Genomic DNA, 24,098 nt, shown 5'->3' on the forward strand with positions numbered 1-24,098 from the left:
TTTATTGTTTTTTATCTTATAGGTTTATAATGTTGTAGTTTTATGTGGTTTATTTAGACTGATAGACTTTACTTGTGTAATTTTTTATGTAAAAAATTATTACTAATGAGTTTTTCACCTCAACAGCCATTTAGTATGAATGCAACTACAAAAGAACTTCCAGAATCAACCACTTGCACTGCTACAAATTCTTTGCCAGGAACCGCACCAGAAATCATGAAGAGTTCTGTTAAAACACCGAAGAAAGAAAAGAAAGCAGAAAATGAATATAGTACCAGTCCAAATGAAAATTCTTTGCTAACAACCACACTGGACTCCAACAGCAGTTGTGCCAAAACACCAAAAAGTGCAAAGAAAGTGAACATAGTTCTCAATAAAAACATAGCACATGGTAAAAATTCTCAACTAGTCTAATTTTACTGTATGCAAAAAAAAATCTATTTTTACTGATTAGAAATGTGGGATACATCAGGGTATGAACATAAGGTTTATTTTTCACAGGTAACGATCTGAGACTTTTTGACTGTAATTAGGTTGGGGGGGGGGGGGGGGCTAGAAATAGCTTAGCAATAGATGGAGACTGCTTTGTTCATGGATTTGTGGCAAAAAATAGAATGTTTGCTTCACCTTTGTGATATTGAATCTGGATTACAGTGAAAGGCCATTTTGTACATGGCACTAGTATTATAGCAACAGAGATTTAAATTATAGAGTTTTAATAATGAGCTGTAGACAGTTAGAAAGAACTAAAACTTGGAAAAAATCCACATGCTTGTAGAGGAAGTGGTAAAGAGAAAGGTGTAGTGGTGGTAGTGGAAATAGTAGTAGCAGTAGTAGTATGTCAGAAACGGAGAAAATTCTGATAAAAAATACAGAGATATGCTAAGAAACTGAGAACAAGAAAAAGAAAGAAGTTGCATATATTTAAAAAATGATATTTATATTGGAGGGCCAGTAGCCATCTCTGTAGCTTGGAAGTACTTGTTGAGGAATTGGATGGGATCCACATTTTTTCAAATCATTAATAATGGGAGGCCCTGCTATTGTAATGCATTCCATGTTCAGCAACAGAATGTTGTTAGGTGGTATTATTAATTTACACAAAGCACTTGATGCAGAGACTGTAAATATTTAAAGAGATTATCTGTAATAAGTGTTTTCCTATAAGCCATTTCTGCATGTTAAACTATGAAACTGTTTGTTTTTAAGACATCCTTGCATTTGAGTGCAAAAATACATTTCTTCTCTTCCATATCATATTCTACAACTGCAAGCCCAGCCATCTTGCCAGTTGGTGGAATGTTCGTTGGAGAATAGGTCCAAGACTGGCCCTTGGATGTTAGGAGATTTTCTCCCGTGCTTGGGTCATCTACGAAGAAAAAGGGAAGATTAGAATTTGATGTGCTGTCAACAATGAGACCGTTAGAGACAAAGCACATCTTCAGATTGGCAATGATGGGGAAGGAAATTGACTGTATACATTTTAGAGGACGCACCCCGTCAATCACCTTTGATTTAGAAAAACCACAGAACACTGTTTCTTAATGGTTTGATGAGGATTTGAACTGTGGTCTTCCCAAATGCACGCCCTTAATCACTGTTACCTCACGTAATGAGCATCTACGAGTTGAGTATATAGGATTTCCTCTGACATGTTAAACTGGAACTTGGTAAATCCTATTCATTTCCTTGTTGTGTACAAAGTATCATAAATAGGACTAGCATGTAGTGTGTGAAAGAGTAACTTTTGTACCCGTTTCCTTAATTCTTTATCTTCACATGTAAGAATATTTGAGTAGGAGGGGGGGGGGGGGGGGTAATTGCCAGTGTATAACCCAAACACATGCACAACAATACAGGCAAGACAGGGCACTTGAGCAAAAACTACAATTGTTTAATGGTTGACCCTTACCTTTGGATACATGAAAGCATCAGCCACAAAGTTAATTTTAATCGAAGTTAAGGAATACTAGAATAGAGTCACAAAGACAAAGGTCCTTGAAGACGGTTGTCCTTGAAAGTAGGGCTAAAACTATTTCAAGTATTACAGGAAGTAGTAAATGTCTTAAACATAGGATGAATGATACCAGTCAGTTGTATGTGTTGTTAAAACAAGAAAATTGTAAAACTATAGATGATTTTGTATGCATATCTTTAAAAAGCTGGTAGAAAGCAAAAGTGTGGGAAAGGAAGCCCTTTGTAATATAGAAACTGCAATGAAAGCATTTGTATTGTATAACTGGCCAAATGAATGTAATTATTTGAAAAGTTACTAAATCCATTAACTTGCACTATTGTTCATTGGTAGAGAAAAACTGTAATTATTTTTCTGTGTGCTAATGATTTTATCTGTGGTTTGATGAATAGATGATTCAAACGTGCTATTAACTGTAAGTAAAATACTGTCACTTCATTACAGAAAGTTTCTCATTGAAATAACTGCATAGTTGGCTATCTTGACAGCACACATTTTTATTCTTTGTTTTCTTCAGTCCAATATGAATTTACCAAAGCTTTGTTAACATCAAAGTGATTTTCCTCAATCAAAGGCAAATGAAGACCTGAATTGCTGCAACTGTTAATTATTACAGTACTCTCTGATATTCTTTCACAGTAAGGCATACCACAATATGTCCTTGTAGTGAATACAAAGTGAAATTTGAATCATCATTGTCCATGCACTACTAACACTTTAAATAGCCTTTTTGTTTAACAGGAAGAAACAAAGAAAATTGATTGGTATTTCAGGCTACACTGCAGAAAGTTGTGATATGCATATAGATGGCTAGCTTTGTTACAGTTTACCATGTCTATAGGAATACTCATGCTATAGTGGCCACTTTCCAATGAGTAAATGGCACTCATATTACATTGCCTTGTATTCTAAAGAGATTGGAAATGGTATTGACACATGGCTAGATGCAGTGAGAGCCTGAAAGAAGAGATGTTCGAGAAAAATGAAGGATAGGGTTCAGTGCTGTTGTTCTCAATATTGGGTTAAGTTTAGTCATATGGGGGGGAGAGGAGATGGATACGTGCTGTGTTATGAAAAATAATCAGTCCTTGACAGGAATAGTTTAATGAAACTGGGGGCACAGTTGGAGATAAAACTTTTTGGCAGTTCTGAGAAGTTGCAGAAGCAGAGTTTCAAACTAAGGGAACTGTTTTGTTAGAGCTGTGGCTGGTCTCATTTGAGTCTAGACATTAGAATCCCTTGGTTAAGCTGGATTCGTGTAAGAAGAGAAAACTGTTGATGGCAGAGCACAGAGTAATTCCATAGGGGGGGGGGGGGAAACTATTAAATTTTTGAAATTATGCACAATTTGATGCTGCACCATATGGAGGATTAGGACTTAAATATGGTTTACACATCAGCAAAAGCTTGAGGATAAAAAATTAACCAGTTGTGAAACTTCGTTCATTCATTGTTCTTTCGTGGCACTCTGTCATGCTATTTTGCTGTATTGATTCATTTCTGTATTTTGCATTTCATTCTGCAATCCCTTTTTAAGATATTAACGTTAACTCATTCATTGTCATTAGCTTGGCAAACAGCATTTCTTACAGCCATTGAGTTGGATCAGGCATTTTCTTCCATTCTTTACCAATTTGTCAGCAGGGTAAATGAGAGAAGCACAATTTAACACGTTCACTGCCATCGGCGCACCAGCGCGTCCGGCCGATACTAGTGCATATGCCGTCGACGCGCCTGCGCGGCGAGACACTCAGCTGTTTCTCAGCGCCACAGTTTAGTCGGGCACAGCCATTCGGTGTGGTTCATTGCGCAGGCACTCTAAGAACGTATTGTTTTCAATTTTTGCGGGTGCGGTTCGTGTGTTTTCCCTACAGTTTTTCTCTGTTGTGGGACTGAAAATGGAAGACAATCGTGACACGGCGGGCCCTTCAGAACCTAAGAAACGTAAAACACAGGACACAAGAAACGTACAAAAACTAACGGATGCGGAATTATTACGAATATTAGAAGAAAGCGATTCGGAAACGGAACTGGCCAGTGAGGAGGACGGCGTGGAATCCAGTGAAGAGTCTGACGGAGCCGAGTTTGTTTTAGATGAGACTGTAGAAATGGCTGTGAATCCTAGCGACAGGGAAATGGCAGAAGGAGTGGTAACAAGAGATAACGCAGCTGATACAACTGTTGCGTGGGAAAGAGAGCCAGTTGGAATGATAAATTGCCCATTTATAAAAAAAGAGGGACTGCTTATTCAACCGACGGAAAACACTCCCTTAGATTATTTTCGTCTTTTGCTGACGGACGAATTTCTATTGACAGTTGTAGAAGAAACAAATCGAAACGCGATTGAATTATTCCTTTCTGCGGGAACCAAAGGACAATCACGAATAAACTGTTGGAAAGATGTGACTGTTGGCGAATTGTTAGTGTTCTTGGGAGTTTTCCTGCACATGGGAAATGTAAAGATGAGGAATTTGCAGGACTATTGGAAAAAGGACGCTTTATTCAACGTGAAAGGAATTGCCGATAGTATTTCACGAAATCGTTTTCTGCTAATACTACGTGCATTACACTTTTCTGAAAATCCAAAACAGGGCAAACCAACACCATCCGACAGGTTGTATAAAATACGTCCCGTTATCAATTTTTTCAATGAAAGGATGTGCCAAGTTTACTACCCTGGACGGGAACTGTCTCTGGACGAATCAATGATCCTTTGGCGTGGACGATTACTTTTCCGCCAATACATCAAAAACAAAAAGCACAAATATGGCATAAAGCTATATATTTTGACAACTCCCACTGGAATGGTCCTAAAATTCGCGGTATACACTGGCATGCTGGACGATTTAGGAGGAAGAGGCCATGCGCAAAAAATTGTTCTTCATTTACTAGATGAAAAGTTGAATGCTGGTCACCATGTGTACATGGACAATTACTATAACAGCTTCGCATTGGCAAAGCTGCTCCTGGATAAGAAGACCCACTGCACGGGAACTCTGAGGGCGAATAGGAAGGATACACCCAAGGAAATACAGGAAGCAAAACTACGAAAAGGTGAAGCCGTTGCCAGATTTGCGGAAGGAGTTATGATAGGTAAGTGGCGTGATAAGAGGGAGGTTTGCTACATTTCTAATGCATTTACAAATGAAATGGTTGAGGTTGAAACCAAAAGAAAGGAGAAGAAATCTAAGCCCTTGGCCATTGTAAACTACAATAAATTTATGGCGGGAGTTGATCGGCACGATCAGATGTTATCATATTACCTCTCGGAACGCAAAACCATACGCTGGTACAAGAAACTTTTTATCCACGTTGTGGAAATGATACTGACAAACGCACATGCCCTACACAATAAATATTGTGGCACAAAAATGCCCCTCCAAGAATTTAGACTCAGTATTATAAGAGCACTATTGCCACGAAAGCAGGTAGAACGGCCAGTCAGAAATCCCCAACATGTTGTGGTAAAACGAGAATCAAATGGAAAATCAAAAACACCGCGAAAAAAGTGCAGATCATGCGCCAGCCGTGGACAACGAACAGACACGATTTACGAGTGCCTAGATTGCCCAAATAAAGCAGGATATTGTTTGAATTGTTGTGTTATTCACCACCTCTAAAGGCAGATAGCACTTTCGTTGCTCATTTATTTTTCGACAGTTATGTGTCGGTACTATTCTTAAACTTTGTATTTATTTTATTTGTTTGAGAGTAATGGATAAAGCTCTAGATTGTATTTTTCTTAGATTTGACATACATTTTATTTCAGAAGTTTCTTCGAGATCTTGTGTTTGTATTTGAATGTTTCTACTATATTTTTTGTCCAATAAATATGTCGTTTGTCAGTAGGATGTTTCGTTTCATTTATGAATATAAAATGAAATTGTAGTAACCTAAACTGTCACACTAACCAGGAACAATACACTAGACGCATTGGCGCGTCCACGGCCACCCGCTACAGAATATGGCCTGATATGCCACTGACGCCTTAGTGCGCCCCAAAACAACTTTGATTCACGAGAGTAAATTTGATTGTGTACTTATAAAATAAATACATGTTATATTACTTTTAGCAATATATTTTCAGATTCTATTAAGAAAAATATTGGTTACGTGGCAAAGCAAGGCCAATTACAGTGGCAGTGAACGTGTTAATACACGAGCTTTCCAAAGTGCTCAAGTCTCCAGTTGATTTGATGACCAAGCCCATATGTGGATATGCACTTTAGCATTTTTTGACTGTTGTGCCGTGAATCACACCACCACCCAAGATGGAGATCTGACAGCTGCCCAATAACTGGCATTGGCCGCCAGACAGCACCTCTACTGTCACAGCTGCCTTTTAGTTATGAATATGGACTCTGCTTGTGATTAGTTTGCCATGTTAGCAACTGTTAAGTTCTCTCACAGAACTTACGGCTCTAAGCTCTATTGCTGTTGTAACAACACAACTGTGTCTACGAGCTGATTCCAGTGTGATTTGTTTGGTAATTTCATGTTGCGTTCCTTGGTCTGATTGTAAAGAATTTACATACATACAGGAAAATGCTTGATTTTTGGTTTAATGCTTCATTCAAGTTTTCCTTGCTCTTTACTTTCAGATATCAAGTTAAATGAAACAGCAGAGTATTGAGAAAATAACAATAAGATTCCTTCATATTATAAAGTTAGTAGTTGCTTGACTTTCCTTCCTTCTTATTAGGAACACAGGACATTGTGTTGCACTGAATGGAATATTTACATTTCTTCAAATAGTATATTCAGTGTTTATATGTGCTGAATTAGAACTGTGTTCTACCAGGTCATAGGAGATTGCAGCTTTGATTCAGTCTCTAAGGGGGAACAAAAGGAAGTTGTACATTTTTAAATTCCAGACCAACACTTAATTTTAACTTGTGATATAACATTGTTTCACATAGCCTGTTATAAAAAGCATGATAGTGGATGTATTTCATTGTAACTTTCAAAATAATAATATTGTACTTAACTGATTAAATTGGACTGTGTAGAGAAAAGGGTAACAAGCAATATTAATTTAAGTGCTTTAATAAAGAAAACGTTTATTAATGAAATATACATCACTTTATCTTGTTCCAGATTTCCGTGACTACCCCAAAGCTGTCAAACAGAGTCCCAGTATTCCTTTTGATGCCAACAAGAAACCAGTTCAGGGAGTGCTTAAAGCAGGTCATTTACCAAGTCCTATCAATCCTTTCTACAGAAAGTCACAAAGACTTAAATTGTAACTGCTGAAATTGTTTGCGCTTAACAATGTTTTTCTTGTAATTGTAAATACTTTTGTAAAGGACCTCAATGTAATAAAGCAATATTTTTATTATTTTAATTAATTTGTTGGTTCTTTATGGGAGACAGTAGTTATAAATTCCTGAGAACAATTATATATGTAAACGGATAGATAAAAACCTACTCACCAAGTGGTGGCAGGAGAACACACACACAAAAAGGTTTCATTGTTATATGAGAACAGTTGCAGTGTGATTTACAGTTGTTGGCATCTGATGTTTAAGGTCCAATGTTGTTGCAGTGATAGAAAATTGTCAAAAAATCTACCTCCTTAAAAAAACAAAAAACAAAAAAAAAGTCCAATATCAAACAATGGGAACTCCACGTAGGAAAATCAACAATGTAGCAAAAGACAGATTTCTACTTACCATAAAGAAAACACGAAGTTGCAAACAGGCACAATTAAAAGACGCTTACATAAAGCTTTCGGACACAACCTTCATTAAAAGAGAGAGACACACCAGTCGTGTGCTTCCTTGTGTATGAATGGTGTATGTCTCACTTTTGAAGTGCTGATGAAAGCTATGGTCAAAAGCTTTATGTAAGTGCTTTTTAACGGTAACTGTCTGCAACTTAACGTGTCTTAAAAAGTTAAGTATCAATCTGTCTTCTCTTCGTACATTGTTAAATCTTATGGTATACATTTTTATAACGTCTCTAAGCATGTCAAAAATCTGTTCTTAGTTTTAATTTTGGCCAGAGTTTTACATTTTTTATTGAAATGCGCAAAATGAATGTGTTCAGGACAGTTTCCACATGAGATCTGGCAGGCACAATGCTTTGCACTGTGGAAATGGCAACACAACACGGGCTGACGATGGCACTATTGCTCCCAGTGATGTATTGGTGGTGAGAGCTATCCAGCTGAATATTTTACTAATGCAAGCTACTTTATATCAAACTATAAGGTCAAGTTACTGAAAGAAGTGTTCAACTACATAACTTGAACTCCAGTTTGTAGGGCCATACAGGGATACAGTTGAATCTCTAGATTTCAAGATACACAATTGATTACAAAAGGAGCAATGAACTAATAGTTCTGACATTGTACAGTGTAAAGGGTGTTTAAAGGGAAAGATACAAAACAACACTAGGGTATAATTGAGGTCTTTATTCAAAAGTAATCACCAGATGCCTGAGTATAACTATCCCACTGTTTCACAAGCTGAAGGATTCCATGTTCCAGAATTCGTATGGCCCTGACAGGAGCCAGTCCTCCACTGTGTCCTTCAGTTTGCTGTCCAACATGAAGCACTTCTCTCTGAGATGTTTTAGCAGCCAAACACATTGAAGTCACAGCGCAGATGCTCAAGCTGCTCCCACTTGAACTTGACCATTACATTGGGTGTGACCACAGAGATGTGTGGAAACACATTATCATAGAGCAGACTCAGTCCCTCTGTAATCAGCCCAGGCTGTTTGCTCTTGATGGATTTTTGTAGGCTACGGTGTGTCTCTCAGTACACATCACTGTTAATGATTTTTTCATGCTCGAGGAATTCGATGAGTATCAGACTTCGAATGTCGAAAACGACAGTGAGCATCATCTTGCTTGCTGAGGGCACAGCTTTGAATTTTTTAGGGAGAAGTGACAACACATATTTTCACTGCATGCTGCCCCGCTTTGTCTCTTGCTCGGGAGTGATGGCACCAGCTCTCAAAACCAGTGATAATCTGCTCCAGGAAAGCAGAGTCTTTGTGATACCAGAGCAGGATTGCAGTGCTAGCCCTGTATGCAGCGCCTTTTGCGGTTCACTGAGCTGCTTCAGAATCCACTGCACACACACTTCCAGTAACCGAACCTGTTGTGCACAGTTGTCCACACTGTCCCAACACTGGCCTCCACCATTACTGCCAACATTTGCATTTTGACACACCAAACACTTTCTACCAGGTTATTCACCTTGTCGATGAGTTCGACCATGATTACTGTGTGTGCCTGGCCTGGTCTCAAGTTGTCACTTCACAAAAATGGGCACACCACTTTCTCACTGACCTTTTGGACACACTGTCTCACCCCCCCCCCCCCCCCCCCCCCACTACACAGCCACCATAAGTTGAAGAATATCGGTGGTTTAACCCCTTCCGCAGTAAAAAATCTGATGACGCTTCACTGCTCCTCAGTCATTTTGCAATGAAAACACTGTCTGCTTCCCTCCTGCATCACGTGCCTGTGCATATGCACAACCACACTACATTTGCTCCCCTAGATGTGTCGCTCTGTTATACCAAAGTACTGTCAGTTATGAAGAAAATGAAGGAGAAAAGGTTATGATAAAGGTTTGCCTGAAGGAGGAGAAGCAGGAGGAAATATGAGGAAAGGTAAAAGAAATGAAAAGAATGGTATACCATGAAGGAAAATGGTGCAGAATTTAAATAAAGGCTAAGGAAAGTATGTGATATGAACATTCTGGTTCTTATCGAAAGGAAAGTATGTGATATGAACATTCTGGTTCTTATCGAAGGAAAGATACAATGACAGAAATCTAAAGGGGAACATCTGAACTAAATGCTGCTGAACTGATACTAAAGTATTTCAGTGCCTGTAGTACACCGTATGTTCATCAAACTATCGTTCTTATGTGAGCTTATTTTCAATATGGAAAAGTCACTCCCATAGATGAACAATAGTGTGAGTGCATGGTGGCTGTTGGATACGTCCTAACATTACTGGAACTTTTCAAGTGGTGATTCTAACCCTATGTGCACATGCAGTTAAGACCACGTTAACAACTTTGAAATATGTCAAATCATTAGCATGGTGGACTTAGCAGCATCATACCTATCACCCAAGACAGTCGGCTGTAGTGCAATGACTGCAGAACATTCCCTGGACTCGTAACAACTGTATTCCAGAAGAACTACACCACACATGGACAATCTTCTGTCACCTTTAGGCCTGATACACATACTGAGCTCTTGGGCTGCTGTGTCATGTGACACCACAGCAGTGCTCATAGCACATGTCAAACTTAGTGTTCATGATGTTAATGTTTATAGATAAAACCACTGATATGAATGGCACCCCTTTTGCAACAAGCCAAGCCGACAAATTATACCTCAAAACATGCATTTTTTGTTCACACACTGTGAACATTGTTTCTTTACTTAAGACATTTTACAGTACCTGCCTTAAAAACTTCCATTGCGAAATTCTAAATGCACTATGTTCATGACATGACAATAATTGTAAACATCCAAATATGGGATACCAGGCATCTTGAAATGGCGCCACGGAAAACGAAATGCCCTCAAAGCCAACTGGTTGCAGCTAATTCACTGTAAGTTACCCTCAGTTTCAACAGTTGTAGTGTTCTAATATTTCTTAGGCAGGGTGCAATTCGAGTGCCTTGCTTTATGTCATACGAATTTCTTCCATGTGTCAGATTGAAACCAATTGCGGGGTGAATCCTGTGGGTCCCCTGTTGCTCATTTGTGGACTACATCATGAGAAGATTGTAGCTTTGTTCAGTTGGCTCTAACAAATAGACTGATGACAACACCTCAGATCTGAGCAGACCTTACACGCAAAATGACTCCACGAACAGAGTACAGCAAAGTGTGTTATCTTTAGTTGCCATGTGACATTTATCGTTGACATCATACCACAGTAACAGAGACTTGCATGGCCTACAGACAGAATCATGTGGGATACTGCACTGCATACTGTGATGTTAGTTGAGCCATGAGTCTTGCTTCTATTTGTAATAGTCAGATTGGTACCACCATCTTCATAGATGTCTGGTGACAGGTCACAAAGCAGCAATTCTTGAGATCCATCTCTCTCAAGCTGCTGACATCATGGTATGGGAAGGTGTTGGATATGTCAACTGAACTAATTTGTTAATTGTCGAAAGAAGGCTGTATGTTTGTCAGCTTGTGGCAAGAATGTTAAACCACGTTAATGGTAAACCATTCATGACCAGGTACCAAATACCACATTCCAGCAGGATAAGATCCCACACAGCAGTTCACACAGCAAATGCCCCTTGTGTGTCCCCATAGATTGTGGCTGGGATACAATGGTAAGAAGCATTCTTTGATGCTAGCCTCCAGCCAACAATCTTCATGAACTGTAAGAGGGTATTCGTGCCCACAGGTGTCAGACCTCATACTGATGTTGATGGTGGACATCAGTTCTAAGTTTAATCATTTAATACTCATCTCCACTTATTCCATAACAATCCATCTTATTGCTGTAATGTTTTGCGATCACAAGAAACAGCTTAATTAAATTAAACAAGGTGCCTAATGTTCACAACTTTTGATTACTCTGTTCACTGCCTCACAGAGCAAGAGAATACAGCATTTTCATTTGTTAAACTACTTCTAAAACCAAACTGTATGCTTAACAGCAAATTATGTGAAATGAAATGATCAGTTACTGTTATATACCAGTGGCATAGAAATAGGTCTCAATATGTCTGAATTATCCCTTTACCGCTTCCTATAAAGCAGTTTCACTACTGAGTATACTGAGCGAGGTGGCGCAGTGGTTAGTACACTGGACTCGCATTCGGGAGGACGACTGTTCAATCCCATCTCCAGCCATCCTGATTTAGGTTTCCTGTGATTTCCCTAAATCGTTTCAGGCAAATGCCGGGATGGTTCCTTTGAAAGGCCACGGCCGATTTCCTTCCCAATCCTTCCCTAATCCGAGCTTGCGCTCCGTCTCTAATGACCTCGTTGTCGACGGGTCGTTAAACACTAACCACCACCACCAAAACTGAGTATTTTAATCTTCCAGGAAACTGGCTGTTTCTAAAGGAAAAATCACAAATGTGGCTAAATATATGGCTAACATATGCAGCTCGGTACTTTAGTATCATGCTAGAAACTCCATCATATCCATGAGAGTCCTTAGCTATGTTTCAAAGAGCCTTGGAAACCCATTTTCTAAGAGACAAACAACAGAAAATCCAGGATGGAATATAACAAGATTGTGAAAGTATGGTCTCAGTTGCCTGAGACTGCAGTCATGTGTGTGAGTTGTGTTTGCGTTTGTATGTGTGTGTGTGTGTGTGTGTGTGTGTGTGTTTGTGTGTGTGATCTAATTTTGACAAAGGCCTTACTGTCCAAAAGCTATATTTGTGACAGTCTTTTTGTTGTGCCTAACTACGACTCAGCATTTCACAATATTGTTACATTTTCTAAGAGAGTTTTGTGATTCCTTGTAGCAAGTATGTTTGTATTTAACTCACCTGCTATATTCAAAAGGGATTGTTAATTAATGTGCATTTATCTGACTTATGAGTAACAAAAACATTTTTACTATGTATTGACCTTATATCCTTGACCCTGTGCTGTTGGCAAGACACTTACTTCGTGACTGACCACATTGTTTTAGTTTTATTTTGAGAATTAACTATTCCTTTGCATACCACATGCTTTTAACCTTTCTAAAGACATTGTAAAGAGCTGACAGTGATGTTTGTAATGGGCTACTGCAGCTCAGTTGTGACTACTCCTGACATTTTGATGTAATGCTCACTTTTTTCTACATATCCTGAGCTCAAACATAATGAGGTATATATGTATGGTGTCTGCTCTTTTGGACATGTCCAAAAGAACAGACACCACGGTGGATCATGACAGCCGTGAAGAATGGAATTTCAATGAAGTACAAACATCAGCTGTGTACGGGACATTTATAACACTGGGGAGAGTTGAAAATGTGTGCCCTACCAGCACTTGAACCCGCGATCTCCTGCTTACTGGGCAGGCACTCTAAACCCTAAGTCATTGAGGACACAGAAATTAGCGTGGATGCACGGACTTATCCCAAGCATGCCCCCCAGCAGACTCTCATTCTCAACTTACTCCACACAGTACGAAAGTAGTGCTCCCTGCCCATTAATCTCAATGCTCATGGCAAGGCCTATTCCTGTATGAGTTCGAGTGTATGTATACATCTGCACAGAAATGATCCATAGCTTGTGGTCACCATAATTATATATGTATGGTGTCTGTTCTTTCGGACATGTCTGAAAGAATTACATATATATGGTGTCTCTTCCGCGGACATGTCCAAAAGAACAGACACCATACATATATAATTACAGTGATCACAAGCCAAGGATCATTTCTGTGCGGATGCACACATATGCTCGAACTCATGCGGGAATAGACCTTGCCATGAGCATTGAGATTAATGGACAGGGAACACTACTGCCGTAGTGTGTGGAGTAAGTTGAGAATGTGAGTCTGCTCGGAGGCATGCTTGGGATAAGTCAGCGTAGCTGCGCCATTTCCTGTGTCCTCGGTGACTTATGGATTAGAGCACCTGCCTAGTAAGCAGGAGATCCCGGGTTCGAATCCCAGTCAGGCACATTTTCAACTCTTCCCCTTGTTATCTATGTCCTGTACACAGCTGATGTTTGTAATTCATTGAAATTTCATAATGAGGTATCTTGAACAGAATGAGCTCCTCCGTGCCAGCCAGCAAACTTGCATTTTTCTCACGTGACATATTGAAAGCTTTGGATCAAGGCAGGCAGGTGGAAGAATTATTTCTTGATTTGTGGAAAGCATGTGACTCAATACCACACCTACACTTACTATTGAAAGTATGGTCATATCAAGTACCAAGTGAAATTCGTGACTGGATTCAGGACATTTTGGTGGGGAGGATGCAGCATGTTGCCTTTGATGGAGATTCATTGTCAGGCGTAGAAGCAATTTTGGGTGTACCCCAGCAAAATGTGTTGGGACCCTTGCTGTTCACGTTATATATTATTGATGTTGCAGGCAATATTAATAGTAACAGACTTTTTACAGATGATGCAGTTATCTGTAGTGATATAATGTCTGAAAGAAGCTGCATAAATATTCAGTAAGATACTGATAAGCTTTCAAAGTGGTGCAAAGATTGGAAACTTCCTATAAATGCTCAAAAATGTAAACTTGTGCAGTTCACAAAACGAAAAAACAGTATCCTATGACTGTAATATCAATGAGTCACTGTTGGAATCAGCCACCTCACACAAATACCTGGGTGTAACACTTTGTGGAGATATGAAATGGAATGATCACATACACTCAGTCATGGGTAAAGCAGGTGGTAGACTTCAGTTTTTGGTTGAATACTGGGGAAGAGCAACCAGTGTACAAAGGAGATTGCTTACAAATCACTTTTGCAATCCATTCTAGAATATTGCTCAGGTTTGTGGGACCCATACCAAATAGGACTAACGGGGGATATTGAACATATACAGAGAAGGGCAGCATGAATAGTCACAGGTTTGTTTGATCCAATGGAGGTTGTCCCAGAGATAGTGAAGATACCAAACTGGCCGACTCTTGAAGATAGACATAAACTATCCCGAGAAAGTCTACTAACAAAATTTCAAGAACTGACTTTAAATTATGACTCTAGAAATATACTACAACCCCCCATGTATTGCTCACATAGGGATCTTGAGAGTAAGATTAGATTAATTACGGCATGGACAGAGACATTCAGACAATTGTTCTTCCCACACTCCGTACATGAGTGGAACAGGAAGAAACCCTAATAACTGGTACAATGGGACATGCCCTCTGCAATCCACTTCACTACGGTGTGCGGAGTATAGATGTAGATGTCATTTTCTTATCCCATTAGTTATTAGCCACCCACGTTGCCTGTTAGTGCTAGTACCATGTTTTAGACCTTTTAATGGAAAGCTGCTTTCTAAGCGCATGAGAAATGTAATGAGGTAAGCATTAACTTTATCCTATATGTTATCAGCTCTATAAAAGTCAAGACACTCTGATTCTTTAATGATGTTCAGAAATATCTTTGTTATACTGGAATAACATTTCTAAATAGTTTAATGATATTCAATGGAAACCTCGTGTTGTAATATGAACAGTAGAAGGAAAAGGATAATTTCCTACTCACCTTAAAGATGACATGCCGAGTTGCAGACAGGCACGATGAAAAGACTCTTTATGATACAGATTTAGCTTTCAGCCAAAGCCTCCTTGTGAAAAGAAAACATACACACATTCATCCACACAAGCAAGCACACCTCACCTCCAGTCCGTGCTGCCAGAGATGGTGGTCGTATGTGCATGGGGTGTGCTTGCTTCTATGAAGGAATGTGTGTGTGTTTTCAAACAGTGGAAACTCCAGGTGTTTTCAAACAATGGAAACTCCAGGTTGAAATATCAATAGTATTAGGAAAAGGATGGATTGCTGCTCACCAACTGAAGCTGCTGGTTGTAACAGTCAGGTGTGCTTGAGATTTGCTTGCTTGTGTGAATTTGTGCATGGTGTCTATGCTAAAGAAGGCTTTGGCCAAAAGCTATATGTGTAACAATCCTTTCATTGCACCTGCCAGCAACTCTACGTGTCTTCTTTAGGATGAGTAGCAATCTATCCTTTTCCTTATACTGTTAATTATATTTAACGTGCGTGTGTGTGTGTGTGTGTGTGTGTGTGTGTGTGTGGGTGCGTGCGCGCGTGCATGTGTGTGCATGTTACTAAGAAGATACCTCTTCTGATAGTGAAAAATAAACAGAAATGTCTATAGTTGTGCTACTGGTCCCCTGCAGTCAGTCTGGAAAATCTGCATCAGATGATATGAACTTAGGTCTTCCAGCATGTTTTTCCTTGTACAATCACTTACACAATTGATATTAAATGTCACCATACCACTAATTTTTGATATTTTCTACAAAGTGATCCAAAAACACTAGCTTGAGCAAAGACGTCCTGAAATCACAGCTAGGAGACCTATAGATAACTATAATTAAAAGTTCAGTTTCAGTAACTTTAGCTGCCCCTGCACAACAATCAATGATTTGTTTACTGCAGCGCTTTGATACATCAACAGATTCAAATGGAACCGTTTTTCACATACATGGCCACTCCCACCCTCCAAAAGCAGCTGCATGAAAAATAGCCAGCAAATATGTATTCCAGTATAAGCAGCCTCTGAATTGGCACAGTAAGTGGCGCTCTGGTATGTCAGTAATGTCCGAATCAACATCTATAAGCAGTTCACTAACCTCATCTCTAATACCCCTTATATTTTGATGAAATATGCTAGTTCCTTCATTATTTTGATACCTTGCCTTTTTTGAAGGGGAGTACTTTGTTAGAGAGACATCCATAAAGCAGGGATACCAATCAGCTGACTTCAGTCTAAAACCAGTTATGACAGGAACTTTCTCATCAGTGATGTCAGTGCACCCCGATACCCTTATCACCTATAAGTTTTGCCAACTTCCCTTTCCCACACCTATTGAGGTCCAGTCTATGCCTGATGAAACAGACTCAACTGGCATCATAGCAATGTAAGCCACACCCTCCATCATCAGTGCCTTCTCAAACCCCATGTTAATACACCTAACAGCTGTATTAAGAAGAATCTTATCATGATGCTGAAACAGCTGCATTAGGTGAACATTTGTTCCACCAGTTTGAGTAGCTATCTTTTCCAGGTCACCTCATATGTCATACTATGTGGCACTATCAAGACTATTCCCAGCTCCACCCACAATTCCATTAGATAAGTTGAAAACCATCAGAGTCACAAAATGTTTTAAAACCACATACAACAGGCCATGATTTTGATACTGTCGCAGAATTGACTTCACTATGATTAAACAGAACAATCATTAAGGTAGTAGTCTCTGTAAATATTGCACTATCCCACTACATCTACAAACTAGTGGTAATTTTCAAGAGGACAATTACAGCAGCATATATTATATGGATTACACTTATGGTTTGCAGACCGGCATTGTGTAATGATGACACACCGATGACATCAGCTAAGTGATTGTTTACTGAACTTTATAAACGATAGAAGCTTTTCTCTTGTAGACAAGTGACAGAAGGGATTTTTTAATAAACAATTAATTTGGGCTGAAGTTATTTGTACATCTTATTGTTGTTACCTTTTCATGTGACTGAAACACCAATCAATTCTGAATAATACTTTCTCTAATTTTTAAAAGCTTAAAACCAAAACTAATATCATAGTTCTGTGACCATTTTGTTATAGTAAACAAGCAAGCACCATCTGGATCACAACTTATTGTTTACTTACAACTGGCTTTGGTCTGCACTGCAGCTCATCTTCAGGTCTGATGCTGCAAGGTCCAGTTAACACAACATTGACAAACTGCACTTTGTCGTGCCAGACCTAAAGGTGATCTGCTGTGCAAATTGAAACCAGTTGTCAGTAAATAAAAGGTTGTGATCCAGATGGTGTTAATTTATCGAAACTAATTTCTTTTATTAAATGAATTTCCATAACAAATATTACATTTTTTAGTGAATACTTTATCTTTTGATACTGCTTCCATTCCTACAGCATTTACATGCACCTCATACCTGTTTGCTGTAGTACAGAATTTTTTAGTCTGTGTTTTCTTCCTCTCTTGCTACATATAAATATGTGGGGCGTCGATAGGTCATATCAACCACAATTAACACCATCTTTGGACTCTTATTGCTCTGCTGAACCTCCATGTTAGTTTCAGGCTGTGTACACATTTATGACTAACTACAAAATATCTCTCTATGTGGAATTTAATGGAGATAGCTACTGCATTCGACCGATAATCATATCTCGTTCCCATACTGGGGCCCCCAACGTTTCTACGTCTTCCGCGACTTCCGAACCAGGTGTTGTAAATCAACAGGTTATGCACACGACGCCATGGCCACCTCACCCAACACTTTGTTCGAAGATTTGGAGGTCCAACTACGACAACCAGGCCACTCCAATCCTTTGCCAACGGCCGGCTCTCCACTAATCGACAGTGATTTGCGATCTCCAACAAAATTACCCTCAAACTTTGTTGTTCTACAATGGTTGAGTGCTACACCGTTAACTCAAATAATGGACTCAGGTTTCGTGTCACCAGACTGTGCTCGCCAACGTGTGAAATGTGATGTGGATAATTTTCAGAACTATGTACTTGCCAACTGATCGTGTAATGTTCAAAGTGATCTACAATCGCACAAGTACTTTGACTCTCAACGGGCTGCAATGTCAGTTACAGTCGTGCCGTATGCAATGTCACCATTTGTGCAAAACGCACATGCTATCAACTGCTATCAACCTATTCCAGTTTTGCCTCACTCACAAACTAAAAATGGGCATTTTCAAGCACCATATTCCCCTTGCTCACCCACCAGACCTGTTGCTCAGTTTTTCGACCACTTGGGCTCAAGTACACCTTACGGCGCTTCACCTTCCAGGAACATTTTAACGCAACTATGTGATCTTCAACAAGTTTCACCAGTAATTTATAGTCCAACCACACGGGGTGTGTTCCCAGTGTGCACAGAAAACGCACACTGTTGTCGCACAAAGTACTAACCCGACTCTCTATCCCCCCCTCCCCACCCGCATGGGGGGGCCCCAATTCCGACCGTTCAGCCGCTCGCCTCTCCCACAGTTCCACCTGTGTCTGTTGTGCTGGCCTTCCGTGTCATTTCCGAGGTGGACAGTTTCAAATCTGTAACTCTAACCTCCGGCCCAGTTTACGGGACCGCCACACGTGTTACGACTGCTCGTTCCCACAGTACCGTCCATGCATGCCGCGGCATGTTTTCATGACACATCAAGGACAATGCAAGCCACCATTGCTTCAGACGTACTTGTCAATGGCACATCTACGCCTGTGGTGCCGGGCTGCAGTACAGCCCCTCCTACCATGGACCAGCAGGCCTTTCAAGATACACTGAAGCTGCCTTCATCGCCCCCCTCCGTCCCCTGGCCATCTGCCAGAGCTGCCCCTTTTATATGCTTGTGGAGCAACTGTTCAAGTTACATCATGTGTCCGACGACAACTTTAAATTCCTATGTCTCGTCACGCACCTCCGTGATCACTCGGACTTTTGTGATCTACTCCTCTTGCCACCACCTCCACCGAAGTACGAGTTCGCAAAGAAAACAATATTAGACCGACTTGCCTGCTCACCATAAGAATTAATCATCAAGATCTTGTACGAAGAGCACCTTGGGGACCGAACTCCATCACAACTCTGGCACCGCCTTCGATTACTTGTGAGTGAACATACGGTGCCAGATGTTAATCTGTGGGGGGTATGGTCTGCCAAGTTACCTACTGACCTACAGAATCACCTGCTACTGCTCTCCTTCGAATCAATCGGCTCTCTTCTTCACATCGCAGACCAGCTGTATGCACTGCTACGACAACACCAACCAGCACACCACTCACCACTGGTTGGCACAACTGCTCCTGTTTACCAGCTGTCTGTGGGCAGAGGCAGAGCTCGCTCCACCTCCGTGCCGTCTACACCTTCTTCTCCGTGTTTTCCGTGGACTTTCTACATTGCCGACATTGATGAACCAATTCTCGGTATGGATTTTTTTGTCACATTACAAACTCTCTCCTAACATGGTTCAGGGATCATCCCACTAACACTCAGATACTGTGCTCCCGCACTTATGTTCTGCATTCTGTTTCTCTTGCGACATGTGAGTTAGTTCGTGAATGCTCCGCCCTCGTGGGCAATATTGTGACCTGCGTCACTAACATACTGTCAGAATACAACTTGGCGGCACAACTCAGCCAGGAAAACAATGAGCTGTGACAACGAATAGCACACACTTACAACGAGCTTGTCGCGGCTCGTACCTCGCTGCTGAAACTGCAGTCCACAGTGCCGCCACCTAATTGTGTTTCTCCAGCAGACACCAGCTCAGACACTCAGCTGGTTAGTCCAAAAACATTAATTGCGTGTGACAATTCACGTCCGGTGACACCGCACCCCTGACACGCTTGCCACGTTCACTGCCATGTGTTTCAAACAGTGGTTCTAATGACAGTTGCATGCGCGATACGACCACACCCACAGCGCAGGTAGCCGCCCCGCGTGTTGATAAACATTCCCCCTCTCTTGCGCACCAGCGATGTGACTCGGCAGACATCGCTGTTCCCCACGCAATGCCAATGCCTCCTTCGCCCGCGCTGGTTACCCACTGCAAGGCTGACAACAGACAGTTTCTACACATCCCAACCCACTCCACACTGCACGCACAGCCGACCTCGCCGAACAAGCACACCCCGCACTCACGTAATAGACATGTGACTTTTGTGCTGCTTTTTCCCACTTGCACTATCAGTTACACCTCGGTGCGCCCCACTCGTCCAAAAAAACTTCACATCAGGACATTGCGCAGTCTCATGTGCAGTTCTCAGTTTCTTCCGTCACTGACACACACAAGATAGTTACTACTGTCAGCCCTCCTATTAGGCACAAGGTTAGACGCCTCAACCCCATTAAGTTGCACGCGGCCCGACAGCAAATTAACAAACTTTTGGAGGCAGATATCCTGCAACTGTTGGACAGCAACTGGTCTTCACCGATTCACCTCATCACCAAACATGACGGTTCTTTCTGAATGTGTGGTGACTACAGACCCTTAAATGCTCGTACCATCATGGACAATTACCCAGTGCTGAACATAAATGATTTCACTCATGTGTTATCGGGTGCCACAATCCTCAGTGTTATTGCCTGTAAACGTGCCTATCACCAGATTCCTGTTGCACAAGAAGACATTCCAAAGACAGCTATTATCACGCCACTCGGTTTGTTCAAATACAACTTCATGCCAATTGGCCTCAAAAACGCAGCACAAACATGGCAACATTTCATCGACTGAATCTTACGACAGTTCGAGTTTTGCTTTGCGTATCTGGATGACATACTCATTTTCAGAAAATCGGCTGAGGAACACGAAAATCATTTATCCAAGGTCCTCCTGACCTTGAGCTCCAACGGCGTCAAGGTCAACAAGGACAAATTCCAACTGCGCCAGTCTTCTGTCACATTTTTGGGTTACACCATCTCCACAGACGGAATACAGCCTCCCAAATCCTGCGTGCAGGCCATCATGTCACTTCCGCCTCCGGCTACCTAAAAAGAGCTCTGACATTTCTTGGATACAATAAATTACTACTGTCAGCATCTGCCTTCTGCTGCCGCCTGCAGGCCCCGCTGACAGATTAGGTGTTGGGCAAACAGACTTCAGGCCTTAAACCAGTTCGCTGGACTGAACCTATGCTGGAGGCTTTCAAGGCTCTAAAAACTTCCTTAGCTCACGCTGTGACACTCACCCATCCCAACCCGTTGGCCGAGTTGTTCATCACTACGGATGCCAGCGACATCACGGTGGGGACAGTACTACAGCAACACAAAGGTGACATGGTTTCTCCTCTTCATTTCTTCTCTAAAAAGCTGTCTACAGCTCAGAAGAAATATTCCGCTTTTGATAGGGAACTTCTGGCGGTCTATGAAGCCGCCAAACACTTTCGCCCTGACGTCGAGGGCCATTCTTTCTTCATCCTTACTGATCACAAATCACTAGTGGACGCTTTCTGCAACCCTCCTGAGGACCCACCCCCTCGGCATTTCCGCCACTCTGATTTAGTCTCTCAATTCACAACAGACGTCCACTACATCAAAGGCACAGAAAACATCCCCGCTGATTTTTTCTCTTGAATCAATACTGTCTCACACATCATCAACTTATCCAACCTGGCCACTCTCCAGGCCTCTGACGAGGAATCTCAAGCTCTCCTTGTACATCCTCAAACATCTCTTGTGTTTACCAAAGCTAAGTTCCCCGGCATTTTGGATGATGTGTGGTGTGATTCTTCTACCGGCACCATGTGGCAATTGCACCCGCCCACATTGCGCCAGCAATCCTTTGACGCCTTGCATAACCTCGCCCACCCTGGCGTCCGTGTCACCACACGGCTCGTATTCGAGCATTTCATTTGGAAAAATATTAAGCGGGACTGTCAGACCTGGCCACACAGCTGTGTCTACTGTCGACGCAACAAAATCGGCCGCCACACCTCCCCTCCACTAGGCAAGTTCCACATTTCGCAAGGAAGACTTTGTCATGTACATATCGACCTTATCGGGCCCCTACCACCATCGGAGGGTCACAGATATATTCTCTCCACAATCAACCACATGTCTCGCTTGGTGGAAGCTGTTCCTTTACCCAACATCACCACTGAAACCGTGGCCAAGGGTTTCGTCTCCTCATGGATTGCCAGGTTCGGTTGCCCAACCACCATCACCACTGACCAAGGTCGGCAGTTTGAGTCTGCCCTGTTCACCATTTTATGTAACATCTGCAGCATTAAAAAAATTCATACAACAGCCTACCACCCACAAAGTAACGGGTTAGTTGAATGGTGGCACTGCACCCTCAAAACTGCCATCAGGTACCACGACTGCCTCTGGTCTGAGGCGCTTACATGGGTGTTACTCGGTCTCCGTTCGACCTTTAAACCAGTCTTACAGGGAACCATCTCTGAATTCATTTTCGGAGAGAGCCCAGTCCTACCAGGGGAACTTATCCTGCCTCAAGCATCCAGGGATTTTCCCCCCTCCCCAGATTTCATTAGTTGCATGTGCACTCACTTCAAACATGAACAGCTACACCTGCCTATCAGCCATTCCCTGCCAGACACTTGCTCCCACATTATGCTCAGGGATGATTCTATTAGACAACCCATGTAATCACCCTACCCCAGCCCCTTTAAAGTACTCCAGCAGGGTGACACAACATTCGGCATTATGATTAAAGATCGTCCTCAAACTGTTTCATTTCACAGGCTCAAACCTGCTTTCGTGGACTCCGACACTCCTCTGCCTTCTCAGTCGAACCCTCCTGATGACTTTTCCACTGCGGAGACTGAAAATACTTTGTCTCATCTCACGGTGCTGTTTTCTCCAACCCATGATTCGTCGTCACCATTCGCAGGTTTTCCAGGCACGTCGCCATCCACCCCATTTGCGGGTTTCACCGCCACTTTACCGACTGCGGGGGCTCGCTCTCCCACATTCAACCTGTGCTGCAATGTGCCACCACACCATGTGGACGACGTGTCGATCATCACCTTCGATGGCCGTGTGCTCGTGCTCCTAATAGACACAGCGGCCTCGCCCACCAACGGGCAGTTAAATGTCAGTGTAGTGCATAGCCTGTCCCTCCCCCGTGAGTGTGACCCGTCAGAAATTCGCGTGTTCAGTTCCTCGGATGACTCAATCTGAATTCGGGGTGGGCACTCCTGCACCACACCGCAGGCTGTTGCACACACCTGCTCTTGGGCCAGCCGACGCGTCGTACAGCCCTGCTGGTTGACTGACTAAGAGGTGGACCTGCCGCCAATCACTCCGCCTCCGCACTCCGCCTTGACCAAGACGGAAATCCCGGTCCAGCACCTGCTGCCTCGCATGACTACTACCGACACCGACACCCACATGACCTCCACTCAAGCCTCACAGGTGGTACTCCATACTGCGGGGCGGGGGACTGCTGTGTGGTGTTGATAGGTTGTATCGACCAAGATTAACACCATCTTTGGACTCTTATTGCTCTGCCAAGCCTCCATGTTAGTTTTTAGTTCTGTTCTGTGTCTCAAGCTGTGCACACATTTATGACTAACTACGAAATATATCTCTATGTGGAATTTAATGGTGATAGTTATTGCATTCGACAGATAATCGTATCTCGTTCCCTTATACGTAATTGCAGTGTTTGTGAAAAGTTACTCCTGCATACTGCAAGTTCATCCAATTTGTGTGTTGAAATTTGTGCTATTTATTGCAGTGTGTTAGTGAAGTGCCTATCTTTTATAATGTCCTCCATTAAGTCAGTTGACTGTTGCCAGTCAAAAAAGATTAGGTGTGTTTTCATTGGTTAAGTATTTAGCTCACTGGAAAACTTTGATTCTGATAGATGCGTGTTAATGGTATTAGTTTATATATCATTATTCGTCATACTGTGGAATTAAAAATCTATTGTGGGGCTTGCATACTTGTATG

General features: G+C 41.8%; 1 protein-coding gene across 1 annotated transcript in view; it reads left to right on the forward strand.

The window, feature by feature from the left end:
• LOC126253288 (ribosomal RNA processing protein 1 homolog) overlaps window positions 1-7,319 on the forward strand; it is a 33,034-nt gene extending 25,715 nt beyond the window's left edge. The window contains exons 7-8 of the mRNA XM_049954514.1: window positions 127-391; window positions 7,073-7,319. Of these exons, the coding sequence (XP_049810471.1) occupies window positions 127-391; window positions 7,073-7,221 (414 nt within the window). The 3' untranslated portion in view covers window positions 7,222-7,319. The remainder of the gene's footprint in view (window positions 1-126; window positions 392-7,072) is intronic.
• Window positions 7,320-24,098: the final 16,779 nt, after the last annotated feature.

Source organism: Schistocerca nitens, chromosome 4, assembly GCF_023898315.1.
Source record: "Schistocerca nitens isolate TAMUIC-IGC-003100 chromosome 4, iqSchNite1.1, whole genome shotgun sequence".
In the NCBI taxonomy this organism is placed as follows: domain Eukaryota; kingdom Metazoa; phylum Arthropoda; class Insecta; order Orthoptera; family Acrididae; genus Schistocerca; species Schistocerca nitens.